Source organism: Cinclus cinclus, chromosome 2 (genome assembly GCF_963662255.1).
Source record: "Cinclus cinclus chromosome 2, bCinCin1.1, whole genome shotgun sequence".
NCBI lineage: Eukaryota > Metazoa > Chordata > Aves > Passeriformes > Cinclidae > Cinclus > Cinclus cinclus.
In genome coordinates this window covers 114,669,611-114,687,862 of record NC_085047.1, presented here as the reverse complement: position 1 = coordinate 114,687,862, position 18,252 = coordinate 114,669,611, and the positions used below count along the sequence as shown (strand labels likewise).

The 18,252-nt window shown below is 43.3% G+C and overlaps 1 protein-coding gene across 1 annotated transcript; it reads left to right on the top strand.

Annotated features, from left to right (window-relative positions):
• The first annotated feature begins 2,384 nt into the window (after positions 1–2,384).
• On the top strand, positions 2,385–12,173 carry ETS2 (ETS proto-oncogene 2, transcription factor). The gene is made up of 9 exons (XM_062488186.1): positions 2,385–2,456; positions 5,168–5,288; positions 6,921–7,040; positions 7,547–7,747; positions 8,348–8,431; positions 9,086–9,328; positions 9,505–9,768; positions 10,421–10,539; positions 11,958–12,173. The coding sequence occupies exons 1-9, from the start codon at positions 2,385–2,387 to the stop codon at positions 12,171–12,173; spliced, it is 1,440 nt and encodes a 479-aa protein (XP_062344170.1).
• The last annotated feature ends 6,079 nt before the right edge of the window (positions 12,174–18,252 follow it).

Sequence of the window (18,252 nt, the reverse complement as noted above, 5' to 3'; positions counted from 1 at the left end):
GATCCTGTTGACCCTGTTCTGGTTCACCCACTCAGCTATGCGGGGGTGTTGAGGAAGGTGTCCTGCCAGTTAAACCAATTATAGCTGGCAAGTCGCAGTCATCAGCATTAGTGGAGGAGTTGGAGGTGAGCCCAGTCACACCAGTGTTGGGCCGTCGTGGATTTTCTGAAAAAAACAAAACAAAAAAAACCCAGCAGCTTTCCAAGTCCAGCAGAAAGACAGATTTAACCCTTCTGTGCCACGGAAATCTGCGTTGCCTTTCCAGTTCTGTTTGTCTTGTGGTATCTCTGTAAGGGTTTCGTATCTCAGGGCTGGAAATTTGTGCTGCAGATGGGGGAGAGAGGTTGATGTGGGATGAGCAAAGGATATAGAAATTCCTCTGGTTGAGATACTCGGTTGGAAGAAGAAAGCTGGGGTGTTGCAAAACACGCTGAGGATCTCCATGTGCTTTTCAGCCAGAGCAGTGTCTCATTTTTCCAAAGCTTTCCTTCTGAACAAGCCCAGCATGTTAAAAGCAGCGGCTTGGGTTAATGAGCAATGCCGTGTAATCAACACTTGGTATAAACCTTTTGTCTCAGGGCCCTAAACATCTCTAAAGAAACAAAAAAAAAAGGAAAAAAAAAAGACAGGAAGGAGAGAATCCCAGCCCTTTTAGTGGATGGGGAAGTGCCTAACAGGATTTGTGGAGAGGTCAGAATTGCACACAAGTGCCAGGAATCTTATTTGTACTCCTAACCAGAGATCAGACCTCAACTTACAGAATATACAAACAATATTTTCACAAATACTCAAATCCCTAAGCCAGTTATCCCTGACACCAGAGAAGAATTCAAAAGCAAAACAAAGGGTGTTGGAAATTGCCATATACTTTTTAAAAAGCCCAGCCAAATGCAAGGATAAACAGTTGTTTAAACTGTGGCAAATTTAATGAACAGATTAGGATGCTTGCTGAGTGAGACTCACGCTGTGTGAAATTCTTTGCTGCTCAATGAGATGTGTAATTTAGATCAAATATTTGTACGTGCTGTTTGAGGTAAAAAACATCATTCACTAGATTGCACTTTTTGAGTAACATTAATGGATATTCTTTTCAGTACCGTTGATTTATTTTGTTTCAATTACAAGGCCCAGTCAAGTTGAAAGAGGCCTTTCATGTTAAGGGCTCTTGCTATTTTTTTAAAATTTTATTTTTAAGCAATCAGCTATTTAGGAGGATGAAAGGGTTCCTTGTGTTTGGCTGTTGGATGTTTTTATTTTCCTCTCTGTTTATATGGATGGCTTTTGAATGTGTTGCCATTTTTAACAAGCTGGGCTTATTTTGTTAAGAACCTAATTTAGGATATTTTCTGAATTTTAAAGTGATTTTGTTATTTTTTTTCTTCCCATGTGTTAACTTGGTGAGTGATAGATTTGGCTCGTAGTAAGTGATCACAGTTTTGTGGAAATCTTGATAGTGTCCTCTGTGGCTCTTTAAGTACAACTGCATGTTTTCAGGCAGTTGCTGTGGAGCAAGGGAATTCAGCCCAATGCTGTGAAAAAAAGGGAAGGAAAATTAAGAGTGTAGCTTGATAAGGTATCATTCACTGACACCTGAACTGCAGCATCACGATAAACCTGAACAATGGCCATAAAACTGGCTTTATTCCTTATGTTTGATCTTTACCATAGGATATGAATCTTATCACTCTTCTCTTTAAGTGATACATAGGAGAAAAGTTACACAGGCCTCACACAACTCTCTTCCTGGTAATAAAGGCAATGTGATAAAGGTTTGACTTCAGTGGCATGAGCATATTGATAGTGGTCCCTTTATCAGCCCTTTTAAAAGGGTATTTTACTACATAAACCCCTTTTCAATTCAAACTTATAGATGTGCTTTATACATGTGTTAGTCCTGTGTTGGGAAAATGTGCAGGATAATGTGGTTGGGAGTAAAGCAGTGAAGGCAGGAGGCTGGGCACACTGGGGATTGGCTTCTGTGGTTATTCATGAAGGGGTGAATGCAGGAGGTGAAGGTGTATCACTATCACTCTGTCACTCCTCTTCCTCTGAAAGCCAAAGTCTGAAGTGAATCATGGCCTGTGAGAGGGCACAGAATAAGCAAAAACAACACAAAGCTGCTTACCTAAGATAAAGGGTGAAAAGCTGGAAGATACCCCAGAGACAAGTACTTAGTGGGCAAGGGGTTTCTGTGGGTTCTCCAGGCAAACACAAGTTTTGTTAAAGCTCTCCCAGTTGAAAAGCAAGATGGGAGCTGCCTTGTGTGGTTGGGAGGCTGGAAAAGCTTTCCCTGTATCTTATTGCCAGAGCTGCTCCACATCTGTTACCATCTGCTTCCTCCTCCTTTTGGCAGTGTTTTTAATGTGACCCCTCTCGTTTTTCAGATGAGTGACTTTGGGATCAGGAACATGGATCAAGTAGCTCCCGTGTCGAACATGTACAGAGGAATGCTCAAGGTGAGTACCCTGGAGCTGTCACCTCCCAAACCCAGCTGGGGCAGCTCCCAGCCAGTGCTTTTGTTGTGTTCCTGCAGTGCTACAGCAGGACTTGGATAAGCCCAGTGAACACAGGTTTAATTGGTCCCCTGTAATCTTCTGCCAGAGTATTCCCACTGAGTTCCATGGAGATGTGACAAGCAGGGCTGAAGTAGGGATCTTGCACCCTCAGCCCTCTCCCCCAGCAAGGCTCCCTCCCTCCATTCCCTAAATCCTAAGAATTCAAAAGAGATAGAGAAGAACTGAGCTCAGATTTGCTGGTGTTGGTGGAACTTCGGCCAAAATAAAGGTTTAAGGATGGTATCTTTAGTTTGATGAGACTGACAGGGGTCTGTCCTGATCAGACTAGTCAGGTTTGGTACCTTCCTGAGCATTGTTTGGAATAAAAGTAGGTTATTCACTTACAACTGTTATTAATGGAAGCCAAGTCCATTGTAATAATTTCAAAAATAATTAAATTTATTTTATCTTTAAGTAGATTGTTCTGTTACTTGGTTTTGGAAGGAATTTACAAACTGATGTCAGCAGACTATAAAGGCTCAGTCTTAAAGGGCTTCTTCCCCTCCCCGTTCATGCAAGTTGCTTTTTAATCCCAGTATCAATGTTTTGCACAGCACTGATGAACGTTCACCAATTACAGGTTAGGGAGACCCTTTCTGCTCTCATTAGCTTTGAGGAATATCCATGGTTTGAACAATCTGGGATGCTGACTGCTCTGAAGCTTTATGTCCCCTCTTAACCTTTTCTTACCTCCCCACAAAGAAATCCAAGAGATTCCCCCGACTTAACATCTGTGTGCTCTTAACACAGTGGTTGCTCTAAGCAGTTATTCAGCATTCAGTTGTCACAGATTTAAGTCAGAGACTTGTGTTCTGCTGTGCTGTAGCTGTTTGCATTCCATTTTATTTCGTTCTGCAATAATTTCATGTGTTGAAAAGCCAAACAAAGTAGTTGTGTAACTGATAGGACAAGCAGAATTCATTCTGCATTGTGTTTTTCCTCTTTTGCTACCATTAAGCGAAGAATGCGCTTACACATTATTTTTCTCCCTTTTGAAATATGAAACCAGCACGGTATGGATTTTACTCATTCACATGCCACAGCATTTTTTCCAGTGACTCAGGATAAGGGTCAGCCATTTATACAAAATGCAGGAATTTCCAGATTGTGTTGAAAGAACTTGTCCTTTCTTTTAGGTGCTAGAGATGAGTCAGAGCTTTTATCTAGTAATGTATAAAGAATCTTTTACCAGCAGATTTGGCAGCTGTTACTAACTTGCTTTATTCAGACATGAGCCTTTCCAAGGGCTGGCTTTGACTTGAGGAGTACCTGAATCAGAGGTCCACAATTTGTCCCTGCTGGCCAGGACATTTCTGAAGCCACTAAATGAGGCATGATATTGTTTGTGGTGATGTGAAAAGTTACAGGATGTGAGGGGAAATTAATCCTAAATTGCTGTTCCAGGAGCATAGTTTAGGTTGCTTTTTGCACTGCACATGAATACTGCCCTGGAAAATTCTTGCCTTGTCCTCAGCTAAATCCACTCCTTTGGTACAAGCTGGCAAATCAATGTTTGCCTAAACCAAATAAAGTAAGTTGCCTTTGTCTCCAGCCCTCTGAAGGGCAGGAGCTGCCATGAGCCAGCTCAGCTTTCCAGAGAGCAGTGTTCTGTCCTCAGGTGCCTTCAAAAAAATCTCAGTGGCAACTTCTGTCCATCTTTGCCTCAAGATAATGCAGATATAGTTCCCCTGTGACTAACAAGCAAGTTTCATAGGTTGTTTTTGAAGTTATTTCCTCCTCTGCTCACGTTCTTTCTGCCCCCCAAAGACTAAAGTGGTTGGGGGGAATTCAGTAAATTCATACCAGTATTTCTGGCATACACAGTTGGCACAAGTCAAGCTTGAAAGGAGTTAGGTTTTCAAAATACAACAGTATTTCTTGATTGTCAGTATATCAGTAGAATGCACTTTTATCTGGAACATTTTTATCAGTCTTGTTTATCCCTTGCTGTAAAATGAAAGTAGGAGTGTTTCACTGAACATCTGAGCGCTTGAAGGACTTCAAAATGCGGTTGCTGGCAAATGCAGTAAGGCAGAAGTGTAAAAGTTGCTGCAACATCCTTCCTCAAATCCTGTAAAGCTGGCTGTGTAGCTTCAAATGATGTGGTTCAGATGAGTTTTGTCCTTTAGGAAAAAAATAAAATAATAAAAAACCCCAGCTTCATAAATCTACCATAAGTTTTACACTGGTGGTTTTCCCGTAATTTACTAATCTGCCATCAAATCCTCATCAAGTGGATAATCAGTTTCAAGGGTTAAGGAAATCAGGATTTATTTAAAATATACCTGGAAATAAATACGTATTTATGCACACATGTGCATTCTCAATAGTTAAAAGCCTTGGTTACAGGAAAAAGAACTTAAGAATATCCTGATTTGGCTTTACTGTAAGCTGCAGAACATCCCCCACGTCGCCCTTGTCAGTGGGTTTTATTCACAGAGCAGAAGTTGTGCCCTCGTTGTGGTTACATTTCAAAGCTGGCTCGTTCAAGATAGTGGTTGTGCATGATCTCCAGATCTAGGAAACCAAACCCAGACACTTCCTAGCAGTGGAGCTCTCAGCTCTCCAGCAAAATGCTGACGTTGTTCTGTGTTTATTCTGCTCCTTTGCAGCGTCAGCCAGCGTTTGACACCTTTGACAGCTCAAACTCGCTTTTTGCTGGATATTTTTTCTCACTCAATGAAGACCAAACGCTTCAGGAGGTGCCAACAGGATTTGACTCCACTTCTTATGGTAAATCTTCACTTTGCTCCTTAATCCATTCAGCAGATCAGAAATTTTTGGGGTCTAACTAACATTTCCTGGGTGTGCAATGTGGATTTTCCTAAAAAAGATGCAGTTTAATGCACAGACTTCTGTGTACGTGCTTGATTTTATTCAAGTGAGTTTCGTTGTGGATAGTAGTTGTTCTCTGTACTGAACAGAAATAGGAACTGGGATGCAGTAGCCTAATAGACTGATTTTTCATGGAAGAAGCCTTGGTAGGAGTTTAAGCAGAGCTAAGAGTGTAAAAATCTTTAAAAAGAGGATTTTTTGTATTTAAATTTGCAACATCTCAACCATAATTAAAGTGAAAATATTCTGAAAGCTTTTTTGCTTCTCTGGTGTTTAAATCTCAGTATGCTTAATTCCATCCCTTAAAACACGGGGTGGGAATGTTCTCAGATTTTTTTCATTTCATTTCTGCGTGTGTAGGCCGGTATCCCACCAAGAGTGCCCTACAAAGCCTTGCCTAAAATCCCTGACTAGATGTACATAGATATTTTACCTGATGCTGCTTTTATCTCCCCTTAGGGGAAAAAAAAAAAAAAAACCAAAAAAAAACCCAATAAAAAAAAAAAAAAACCTCTAGCCCTCAAACCCAGAAAACCACAGGTCCTTTGTTCTAATGTGATTTTAATCAGTCAGCTGCTCTGGTCAGCAAAGCAACTCCTTGCAGATATTAGGAAGGGTGTGGTAAAAACAGAACTTAAGCACAAGTGGAGCCTGTAGATGGTCCGGGGGAGCCAGAAGAGCTGCACAGCTCTGAACTGATTTGGAATCTGCCAAGAGCAACTGGGACAGTGGAAGGTGTCCCTGCCCATGGCAGGAGGTGGCACTGGATGGATGGGCTTTAAGGATCTTTCCAGCCCAAACCATTCTGTGACATCATTCTATGATAAAATGAGGCATCTTCTAGTAAAAGTTGAGCAATAAGAATAGCTGAGTGGGAGCCGAATTTATCCTTAAAATAGAATCTTCTTGTAAATTTGAAAGTTGGTGAAATAGATCAGTGATTGATACTGACATATAATGGTGCCAGCTTTGTTGGATGCATTATTCACCCCCAGCTTGTTACCAGTCACATTTGTTTGGTCCAGATGATGGAATAATCCATTGCACCATGTGCTTGGGTGATGAGATATGATAAGGTATGAAATGCAGTGTTGAATAGTGCAAGCTGGCTCTTCACAACCCTGCTGTCAGTTACTTAGCTCTCAAATTAAATAAAGATTGTCTGGAGTTGCAAAGAAGTCTCAGGGCAAATTATAGGTGGTAAAATAGGAATAAGCAGGCTCATTTCCCTTAAAAAAAAATAAAAGTTTCCCAGCAACAAAGGCACTTTATGTAACTACTGAGAGTAAATAAAGGTCTATGCATGGAGAGCTGCAAAGCTCTAATTAGTGATGCAATCATATCAAACGAGTGGCACAGAGATTTTAGAGCATGGGGATCTCTGTTTTTAAAGTACCAAGTTTCTATAATCCTTTTTTATTTTTTTTTTTTTTTTTTAATTCTTCAAGTAGCAAAACCCAGTCACTCCTTACAGTGGCCTGAAGTTAATGTGTCTTCTTCATCCCCTCCACCCCTTTTCTTTTCTTGCAGAGTCAAACAACTGTGAATTGCCTCTGTTAACCCCGTGCAGCAAGGCTGTGATGAGTCAGGCCCTGAAAGATACTTTCAGTGGTTTCACAAAGGAACAGTGTCGGCTGGGTATCCCAAATAGTAAGTGCTTGCTATTTATAAGTTTGGTTGGGTTTTTTTGGGTTTTTTTGTTTTGTTTTTTTTTTTTTTTTTTAAATGCTAAGGAAGAGGCTGAATAGTGGCTCTTTGAGAAGGAAAGAATGATGTCAGTAGGAAATACAAGAATGGATCCTATGTGAATCTGGCACAGCTTGCCTTGGAAAGGCCAGGCTTGCTGATGTTAAAAATGGGTGCATGGAGAGCTCATGCTTTGGCAGCATGAGAGAATCAAGCAAGCTGAGGACATCTCTGGTTGCAAGTGAATGCAGAAAGAAAAGAGAGGACTGGGTTGTTTTTGTTTTGGTTTGGTTTGTTGTTTTTTTTTTTTTTTTTTAAATTCAAGAATACATTCATTCTGAATTCATTCAGAACTGAATCACTTGGCTAAACTTTTTTTTTTGTTTGTTTTAATTCACTGCCTTCTAGGGAAGATTATTTGACTAGGGTCAGGAGTTACCTCTAAATGCTGGATCCTTCCTGTCTTGCAGATCCCTGGCTGTGGACTGAACAGCAAGTTTGCCAGTGGCTTTCATGGGCTACCAATGAGTTCAGCTTGGCAAATGTGAACTTCCATCAGTTTCTTATGAGTGGCCAAGACTTGTGCAACCTGGGCAAGGAGCGTTTCCTGGAACTGGCACCTGACTATGTGGGTGATATTCTGTGGGAACACCTGGAACAGATGATAAAAGGTAGTTAGAGAGCCAGAAAAAGCTTTTGGTTTAGGGCTCTCCTAACAGAAACAGAAAGGGGACTTTATTTCAACAGTGGTTTCAATATGAAGGGCTTTACTGCATATGAAAACTCAAAATGAACTTTAATACTTGGTTAATAAAAGCATTATCAGCGCTGTCATACATCCTTGATAGGCAAAGCACAGATGCAGATAGCTGCAGATATCCTGTGTGCAGGCTGAGTACATTTGTGGGCAGGTTTTATTTGGGAAGATCACTGAAATAAATGAGATTGGGGTATGACCACTAAATACCCCGTAAATAAAACAGTTGACCCCATAAATGCAAAGTTAACCAACAGTTGGACCCTAAAGCACACTGCAGGTATTTTTGGTTTTGAGTTTTATGTGAAAATTCAGTTGTTGTGATGGTTTTAAGGCCTGTTGGAAGTTGGTTAGGTTTTTTGGTGAGATTTCTGTCATGAGAGAGAATGCAATACAAATAGAGTGTGATACTAAATTTTTTTGTGAGTGGTGACCCCCAAGAGTCAGAAGCTTTCCATGGCATACAGGTCAGATCTTTAAAACTACAAACCCAAATTTTCTCTTCTCTCCCCAGACAGCCAAGAGAAAACACAGGATCAATATGTGGAGAACTCTCACCTCACTTCAGTTCCTCACTGGGTCAACAATAATTCCTTAAGTAAGTATTTTTAAGAATTGATATTTCACATCTCTCAGTTTATTCTAAGCATGTCACAGATTCCAGGGTAGAAAAAAAAAGCACCAGAATAGTTCCTGTGCTTGAGGAGAACATTTGACTTCAGCTGCTCCAGCCTTCTTTCCTTGCATTGTTCAATTGTCACCTAATTTATATCGGAAATCGTTTGAAGAGCAAAGGCTTTGAGAAAATGAAATTTCCTCTTGCTATGCCAAATCTTCCATCTGTGGAGCAGAATGACCACTCCCATCTCTAGCAAACTGAGGCAAAAACTGGGAAGCAGCAAGAGTGCTGTTTAGGGCTTTTTAAAGGCTCTGGAAGTGTGCTAGAGCTGTTGGAAGTGTGTAGGATGCAGTGCTGGCTCCCTCGGATTGTTTGATTGATGGTGTGTTTTATTCTACCACAGTCAGGCTTCAGCTCAGCCTGATTACACCACTTAATGGGGAGAGCCTTGCTCAAAACCACTTAGACTTCCCCAGTTTTTTCTGTAGTTTCCTTGAGGAGTGAACAATGGGCATTTGTGGCTGGCAAGTTACAGAGGGGGATTTGCAGAATCTGATTTGGTGTATTTAGTGTATTAGTTTGTTTAAGGGTCTCCAGGGAAAAATCATCTAATTCTTTGGTTTCTTTTTTCAGCTGTTAACGTAGATCAGAATTCCTATGGAATGCAAATGCCTGGATACCCTAAACCCCTCAGTTATCCCAAACCCAGTCTCCTGACTGACGTCTGTCAGACTTCTACAGCCCCGAATCTCCTCAACACAGAACAAGACTTCCCATTGTTCCCTAAAACCCAAGCAGATGCTGTTGGTGTGAACTACTGTGCAGTAAACCAGGATTTCCCGAGGAGCAATCTCAGTTTGATGATGGATAACTCTGGTGAGTCGTTACCTGCATGATAAACATGGGGCCAAGGCCACGTTCTGAATGCTTCTTCCTCCTTTGCATGATTTGTATGGACAGGCTGGATTGAGGGGAAGGGAAAAAATAAAAACAAAAAAACCCAAACACCAACACTTTGTAGTTTGCTAATTTTATTGTTCTGTTTGATAAAGGCAAGCTGAGAGAACACGAATCCAGCGACAGTGGTGCTGAGAGCTATGAGAGCTCAGATTCCATGCTGCAGTCCTGGAACAGCCAATCCTCCCTGGTGGATTTGCAGCGTGTGCCATCCTACGAGAGCTTTGAGGATGACTGCAGCCAGTCCCTGTGTCTGAGCAAACCTACCATGTCCTTCAAAGACTACATTCAAGAACGGAGTGATCCTGTGGAGCAAGGGAAACCAGTTATACCAGCAGCCATCCTGGCTGGCTTTACTGGTGAGTAGTGAGGCAAAATGGTCACTCCTGTTTTTTTTATGTAACATCAGTGTTCCCTGTAAGCGTGTGCCACAGGGGTAGAGACCTCTAGTCACAAATAATCTCAGTTCTATATGTTACTAAACAAAGTCTCAGGGATTATCCACCCAAAGCAAGAACAGGCAGGCACATCAGATGAAGTAAAAGTCAAATGCACTTTTTGATCTGTTTGAAAAAGAGGGGAGCTTGGACAAAATCTCCCAGGTTTGGAAATTCCCACAGGTGTTGTTAAGGCCTTGGTGCTGTAGTCCTTGCTGAAACTGGTTTTTTTCCTGTAGGAAGTTTGCCAAGCCAAAGACTTCAGGACAAGCCCTGGAGCTCAAAATGCAGCTGTGTGGGACATGGGAGTGAGGGTTAAAGGATCCATATGAGAGGGAAAGCCATAACTTTTGTCAGATCCTTTGTTTCCATGAAAAAACTGACTTCATTTTTACATGGACAACAGCAGATCTGTGCTATAGAGTAAAACCTTAGGTTTCTTCCTGATCTCTAAAAAAGATAAATCAGATTAATTACCAGTCTGTGATATGAGTCTGCTCACACATGTTGGTTGTGGTTGGAGCTGGCAGAGGTGTTAATTTGTGGTTTTTCTGTGTCTCCTCTTTGCCAACAGGCAGTGGACCTATCCAGCTGTGGCAATTCCTTCTGGAGTTACTGACTGACAAGTCCTGTCAGTCCTTCATTAGTTGGACAGGAGATGGATGGGAATTTAAACTTGCTGACCCAGATGAGGTATGTGGCTAATCGGGGTGAAAACAAAGATTTTTGGGGTCTGAGCTGACATTTGTGGACCCAGTCTTGGATGTGTGTTCAGCTGCACATTAAATACAGTCGTGCTGCTTTGGAAGTATTTTGGGAACTTCACTCATTAAAAGTGATGCATTTTCATTTTATGTTAACTGTTTCCAGTAGGAAAATTATTGTATTAAAGATGGGATAAAAAGTCCAGTGAAACTTCCTGGTTTAAAAAAAGAAAAAAGAGGGGAGAGAAATCATGAACGTCAAGGAACTTCATAGCATTGAACTTGCAGTAAAGAGTTGTCCCCTGCTACCTGATAGCAAATCAGCGGTAAAGCAGTGTTTTTTTGAGAGAGCAGGTTGTGCCAGAGCTGCAGGAGTGTTTGGACAAAACTCTCAGGCGTAGGGTGGGATTGTTGTGGTGTCTGTTCAGGGACAGGGGTTGGGCTTGGATCCTTGTGGGTCCCTTCCAGCTCTGGGTGTTCGGTGATTCTTGGGGTTGTCCTGTGCAGGGCCAGGAGCTGGACTGGTGCTGGAGTCACTGTCCCTGGGGGTGTTTAAGGCAAGGCTGGACGTGGCACTCAGTGTCTGGTTGACAAGGTGGTGGTGGGTCATAGGCTGGGCTTGATCTCCAAGGTCTTTTCCATCCTGGTTGATTCTGTGATTCCTTCCAACTCAGGATATTCTGTTTCTTTTGCTTGTCCAGTGCAGGGCCAGGAATTAGACTTTAGTCCCTGTGGGACACTGCCAGCTTGGGATATTCTGTGATTTCTCCATAAACCTGACCTCCTTAAGCATATTTTGGCCCATCCCCTACAAACTGGTGTCCTTTGCTGTCAGTCACCTTCTCCTGGAGCTGCTGTTGAGGTCTCTTGTGGGATCAGCTGATGGCTGGAGAGGCTGAGCTGGAAGAGAGTGTTAAAGGAATAAAGTAGGGATTTGTTAAAAGGTCTTCAAAGGATTCACCTTGGGCAGTACAAGAGCCTGGCCATGGCTACACCCAAGATGGACCCCAGGTCATGAGTTTTTACACTTTTATAAGTTTTGGTCCATTTCCACATTGGGGTTCATTGTCCAATTCCAGCTCCAGGTTCTGCAGTCCCACCCTCCCAGATTCTCTCCTCAATTCTCTGCTGTGCTTTGCACTTTCTGGACCTGAAGCTGCAGTGGTGTCCTTGGTTCTGGGGCTGGAAGAGGATTGTTTTGTGTGACTTGAGCTGTGAGGAAGTTCAGAGTTTCACACTAATGCAGTGCAGAATCTGGAAAATACGAAAGCTGACACTTAAGGCATCACGGTCACCTCGTGAGGTTGGGCCATCCAAAGCAAATAAAATGCTCTGACCGAGAGAGGGTTTGATTTGCTCAAGAAGACGAGGACAAGTTGAATAAGCTCTCATTGTGCTGTCTGGCAGGTGGCACGGCGCTGGGGCAGGAGGAAGAACAAGCCCAAGATGAACTACGAGAAGCTGAGCCGGGGGCTGCGGTACTACTACGACAAGAACATCATCCACAAGACGTCGGGCAAGCGCTACGTGTACCGCTTCGTGTGCGACCTGCACAACCTGCTGGGCTACACCCCCGAGGAGCTGCACGCCATGCTGGGCGTGCAGCCCGACACCGAGGACTGATCCCAGCCAGGGGACACCGCTCTGGAGTCACCAGTGGGGACAATGCCCGGGAGCCGCGGCCGCCGCGCACGGGGAGGGGGGGGGAGGCTGCCTCAGGCGGGACCTTCATCCAATTTTGTGACCATGGAGAGCTGGATGGAAGCTGGTGTGTGGCCAGCGGGGCTCTGGGGGAGCGGGCACAGCCCTGGCTCTGCCGTGGAGACCCCGAGATGCTCCTGGGGTCAGCGTTTCAGCTGCCCTGTCCAACGCTTCGACAGTGCCCTGTAAGGATGGGGTTGGCTCTGAAACCAAAGGTTTGGCTGTGAGAAACCAGCAGAACTCTTGGCTGGGATGTTTTCGAAACGCCGCCGTCCTCATGCAGTTTGTTTAAAGACAAACTAATTTATTTTAAATGAGCAGTAAGGAGAACAGGTATTAGTTTTGTTTTGAAGCACGTTTTGTTGTTGTTATTATCATTGTTACTACTCCAGAAATGTGCTGCATAGGTACATAAACACTCTCGTGTCCAAAACCAGATGTAGCAGCAACTGTTAACAAAAAAAACCACCCCACCCTTGAAAAGGAGGGAAGGAAAATCATACCATTTCAATGTTCAGTTTGTATATATTCCGTGATTCCTTTGGAAACTCCAATGTTCCTATTTAACAGAAACTGTATAGTGTAAATTAAACTAATTGTATGTGTGTTTTGAAATAGGATGAATGTAAACTTATCGAAGGTGTTTTTTTTTTTTTTTTTTCCATGTTTGTCTAGGATATACAACCTTCTGCAAATATTTAATTGGCCTGAGAGACAGCAGAAGTTCTATGCTCAGTGTGCATGCATTTTGGGGGGGTGGGCAGGGAGGGAGGCCGGGCTCAGGATTTTGCCAACGCTGAAGCTGGCAATTCTTTGTGCATTTTGGCATTTTTACAGGAAACTGATGTTGTATTCTGGGACATAAAAGGGCCTGTTTGTGGTTTATTCTGTAACTGAAAAATGAAAATATTAATATTGGTAAAATCACCTTTTTTTTTTTCTTTATAAATGGCATATTTAGTTTTCCAACTTCTATGCATGTACTTTTAAAAAAAATTTATATACAAGCCTTATTTTTTCAGTTCACTTGTCTCTTCCTGCAGTTTATTCTGTATGATTAAAATACGAATTCTATTTTTGGAAAAACTGTGACTCCTTTTCAAAGATCAGGAGAGTTTTATGTAGCAGCTATTTTTACTGCATAAAAAAAAAAAAGGAAAAAAATCACTGGAAAAATGTACTTTGTAAGAAAGCTTTATTTTTTATCTGAGCTTGATGTACAGTTAAATGTGTTGTACAGTGTGAGAGGTTTAAAAATATGACTCTTCATTAAAACCTCTTGAAAAGAAAATTTTGTGTGTGTTTTTCGTTCTGGAAGGTTTCAGAGGAGTTCCTTTCTTGTTTGTTGGTTCAATCTTTGTCCATCCTGCTGCCACCACCCTCAACAGCTTCTGGATGAAAAAAGTAACCCAAAAAGAAAACAACCAGGCAGGCTTAGGGCTCATTGGAGAAAATACTGCAAGAGTGCACAGGATGATGGTCTGGGGCTGAGCTAGGTGGATGCAACCACTCTCTGGATAGAAATTCAAGTTAACACCTTTGTGTTGTGCCTCTGAAAGGAAACTGGCAGTTCTGTGGTGTGAAGGAGCGTGTAAAGTGGTGGGAGAAGATATGGAAAAACAGAGGTGGGAAGACAACTTTAGCTTGAACTGTTCTTACCCTCCTGTCTCCATCATCCTCCTCTTCATCCCTCCGCCTTCCAGAGAAGCAGGAACTACAGAAACATTTCCACAGGTTTAAAGAGTAAAACAGAGATATTAAATTATGCTGGCCCTAAGCTTCTTGATCTTTCTGCCAACCTCTGTCTTGCTGTTGCTTTTGGTGTAGCTGCCATGGGAAGAAGCCTGGACTTGGGGTTTTTTGGGGAGTGTGCTGTTCTAAATGGGAGGAGTTGAGGGGATCAGAGTGTGTCTTACAGTATGTCCCTGGTCTGCCCTGCACAGCTGCAGATTTATTTCCCCTTGTCCCTCAGCCTTAGTTTTCCTTGTCCCTGTATGGGAAAAGAATCATAGAATGGTCTGGGCTGGAAGGGACCTTAAAGATCATCCCTCTCCAGCCCCTTGCTATGGGCAGGGGCAGTGCTACATTGTGCCTGTGGTCCTGATTTTGAGGGAATTCTTTTTATTTTGCATGAAAATAAAGCATTGGGCTATGTCATGACTAACGTGGGATTTTTTTTTTCCTTTCTCACACCATGGCTGCAGAGCACTAAGTGTCCTCTCAACCTGTACAAGTCTCATTTGCAGCTTTTTTTTTTTTTCCTGAACAGAGAATTGTTGCTTCATTTAGACAGAAAATGTGGTTGTCTCATGCGTGGGTGATCAGTGATGGCTCCAAATTAGAGGCTAAAGGAAAGTAATTTTCCTCCCCCAGCAGAAAAAAAATGGAATTTCATGGTAGTAGAAGTATCCTGATCCATGCAAGCCACATTAGTGTGTTTTCCAGAAGTGAAAAATGTTCAAGCAAAAACACTGGAAGGGGCTGCCCAGGGAGGTGGTGGAGTCCCCATCCCTGGACATGGCATGGTGAGGATGGGTCACAGCATGGACTCAATGATTTTGGAGATCTTTCCCAACCCCAGTGATTGTGTGTGATCTATTCCATGAAAACCTGCTCTCCTGCACTGGATTGGGTCCACACGGGGGTTCAAGCTGTAGCCCAGGGTGACCCAGAAGACAATCATTAAAGGATGTTTTGTCACAGTGCACACAGAAAGGCCCACTCTGTGTTCTCAGCCGCCCAGATCAAAGAGGCTGTTGAAAGCAGTCTGGCTGAGTTCTTCACCTTCTTCAGGACATGCCTCCCTGTGCTCCCCAGCTGCCAGCTTTCCTCATGAGACAGAAGTCAAAATCAAGTCCTGCTGTTCGCGCCTACCCATGGCTGGAATATCACCTCCAATAACAGTTTGAATTAAAAGTATTTCTTTTTTATTAAAAACAACAACAACAACAAAAAAAAAGAAAAAGGTAGCATTCCATCCCAAGTAAAACACCACCTCTGGGCTGGGAAATCTGTGAGCTAAAAGTGCTCAGTGTCCAGGGGACTTTTCTGGGAAACATTTGTCAGCTGCTCCTTATTCTCATGCTCACTTTAGGTCTGAGCTGCCACTGTGAGGAGTGAGGATGGAGCAGATGATGGATCACTTATCCCAGTACTTTATCCTTTACCTCCACCAGTGGCAGGAGGATTGAGCAAACCTGGCCACTCTCTGCTGGTGGTTCCCCAAGAGAACCCCATCCCTTCACGGTGCTCAGCCTCTTGGAAGTACACCCTGCCTGTTTCTTTTCCTTCTAACTTTGGGATTTCTTACCTTGTCCAGCCTAAAATGGAGGAGCCCCCTTGGCATGCCTCTACTGACCTGTCCTCAAGCACTGGAGACCAGCACCTCACCCAGGCTCTGAGATGGGGGCACACCAATGTTGTGCTCAGCAGCAAAACAAAGCTGTTTTATCTGTACACTTAGGCCTTTTTTTTGGCTTTTTGGCAGCCCCTGCACACTGAGCTGATGATTTCAGAGAGTTATCAGCGATCCATTTCCTGGTAGCTGCCGTTTCCAAGTTTAGCATCACATACACTCAGGTTGGGTTATTTTTCCTTGAGTGCATTTCTTTAACTTTATGCTCACCTGCCACCTTTTTGTGTTTTGTGAGGTCCTCCTGGAGTTCCTCACCAGCAGTCTCGTAGCTGGCTACTGAAACTACCCAAATGCTAGAGTTGGCATTATCTGGAAAACCTGGAGGTTTCTCAGCCCTGAATTCCTGGCCCTGCTGGCTGTTAATTTGCCAAAGGCCAAAGGGATGGATGCAGGATTCAACCCTTCTTCTGTTTCTAGTTCCCATCTCTTCCATGACTTTTTGGATGCCCTTTCCAAGGACGGCCCAAATTTTGATGGGGTAAAGAATTGGTAGACCTTGGCCATGTGAGTTTATCTTGTCTCTCATGTTTCTCTTTTTTTTCTGTGTGTGAAGTAGAGCACAAGTTGAACACCCTGTGTTCACAGCACCATGTGACTGCAGCAACATTCATATGCCAGACACGTGAATGCTCAAAAGGCTGAAGAGGGAATCAAAGGTGTCCCTGTAAGCCAGAAGAATGAAAAAGTCAGCCTAGGGTTCACAGCCTTTGGGAAAGACAGCCAGGATCTCATGTCCAGTGTATGCCATGTGATCTGCAGCCACACAATAAGTGAAGTTATTTAAAATAAATAAGATATGCTGGTCGCTAACAGCATAATTTGCTCCATGCAAATTGAGATTTTTCAAGTGATAAGTTTTTGGGTATGAGTTAAAGAGTTATTAAGTAATTTTGTGCTTTGGGGAAGAAGCATCATAACATGACATTTTTCTTCCTTCTGCCTCTACCTCTCTTGGCATTTACAATGAGGTGAATGATGAACTCAACAAAATATGAGTAGCAAGTACAACAAATGCAATGAAACATCTGCACATGCAAAATGGGGTGGGGAGTTGGAAGATATTTTTCTCACCTGCTGTGTAGATAGCTAGCAAAATTGTCCAAAATCCCATATACAGAATGTTTACCATGGTTTTCTGCATCATGACCTAAAATGAGAGAGCAAATGCACAAGTCCTGATATAATTCCTCTAAAGCCTGCACACCCAAAACCTTTATTATCTTTATTGTCTTTCACTATGAGCAGAGCCATAAGGGAAAACAGGTTTGTCTATGCATTCCTTGGGCTGTGGATGGAAATCCAGAGCTCAGAGGGAGATGGGCAAGCTGAGCCAAAATCTTGTGGTTTGGAAGTGGAAGGAGAACCCACCCCAAGTGTGTATCAGGGCTGGCTCACCCTGCTCTCCTCACCCCATCCCAGGGGCCAAAGGCAGCACACAGAGGGGTAAAAGCTGCAATCCCTCTGGAAAGCTGGTGCTCATGGTGGTTTCTGGAAAGCCAGGGTTGGACTCATCCTCCTGAGGCCAAGGGGGGCAGTGATGGAGCAACAGCTCCTGACCTGCTCCATGTACAGCTCACTGTCCTGCATGGTGAGGTCTGGGCTGGGATTACTCTGCCACAGGAGGGTTTCCAGAGCCCATCTCCCACCTTCACCACCTGAGTGAAGTGCAGAAAGGAAGGAAGTGTTTTCCATTAAATAGTTGAGGGTTAAAAGTCAAGTGCAGTGAGCATAATTCCCCTTCTCCTTCATCTGTATGTTTGAACCTGGGATAGTGGAAGGTAGAACTGGATGATCTTTAAGGTCCCTTCACACCCAAATCATTCTATGATTCTTAGGCTAAAGAAACCCATTCCTGTTTGGCTGCCTGTCTTTGGCCTGCTGTATCATGAATCAAACTTCATTTCTTTGTCTAACTTTTTTTTTTTTCTTTCCTTGACAGAAGGCAAAGAACAATCCAGCAGATGCAGTTCTCCCATTTAGCTTCCTGCCATTTGCAGGGAGCTCTCGTTCTCCTGCAGGGTGCTTTTTTTTTTTGCCCTGTGGAAGAAGAGGAGCTCTTCCAAGAGAAATATCATTCCTCCTACATGCCTTTGAACAGACCTGTTTGTTTGTTTTCCCCATCCTGAGTGCCAGCCCCGGGAGATGCCAAGAACACACATCTTGCTGAAGCCAGCAGTGAGTCCCAAATCGCCCTCTCCCACACTGTCCACCCCACAGCCAGTCCTCCCTGGAGCCTCTGCTGAGCCAGCAGGGACATCTCTGCCTAGGATGGACTGCTTTGGAACAGCTTCCCCAATGTCCTGTGCACAACGCTCCTTTTCTTCCTCATCAGGCCTCTGCGTCTGCTGGTTTCCCAATTTTATTATTTTTTTCTTTTTTTTAAACACATACAGCCATTGTTGTTTATGTAGGGAAAATTCCACTTTCTCCTCAAGGGGCTTTGCCAGGTTCCAAGGGCTTGGGATGTAGCTTTTCCACAGGCAGTGCCTTCCAGAATTTCTCTCCTCTTTTTTGTGCACATGACCACTTTTCATTCCATGTTTTTAAGCAATCTCTAAAATCCCCAGCTAAGCCCAGGGCTGTGGT

Bases quoted from the DNA above. Each gene is read 5' to 3' on its own strand.
- ETS2 (XM_062488186.1), top strand. From the start codon at position 2,385: ATGAGTGACTTTGGGATCAGGAACATGGATCAAGTAGCTCCCGTGTCG. The intron at 2,457-5,167 runs GTGAGTACCCTG...GCTCCTTTGCAG, and splicing joins TGTACAGAGGAATGCTCAAG to CGTCAGCCAGCGTTTGACAC. The intron at 9,329-9,504 runs GTGAGTCGTTAC...TGTTTGATAAAG, and splicing joins TTTGATGATGGATAACTCTG to GCAAGCTGAGAGAACACGAA.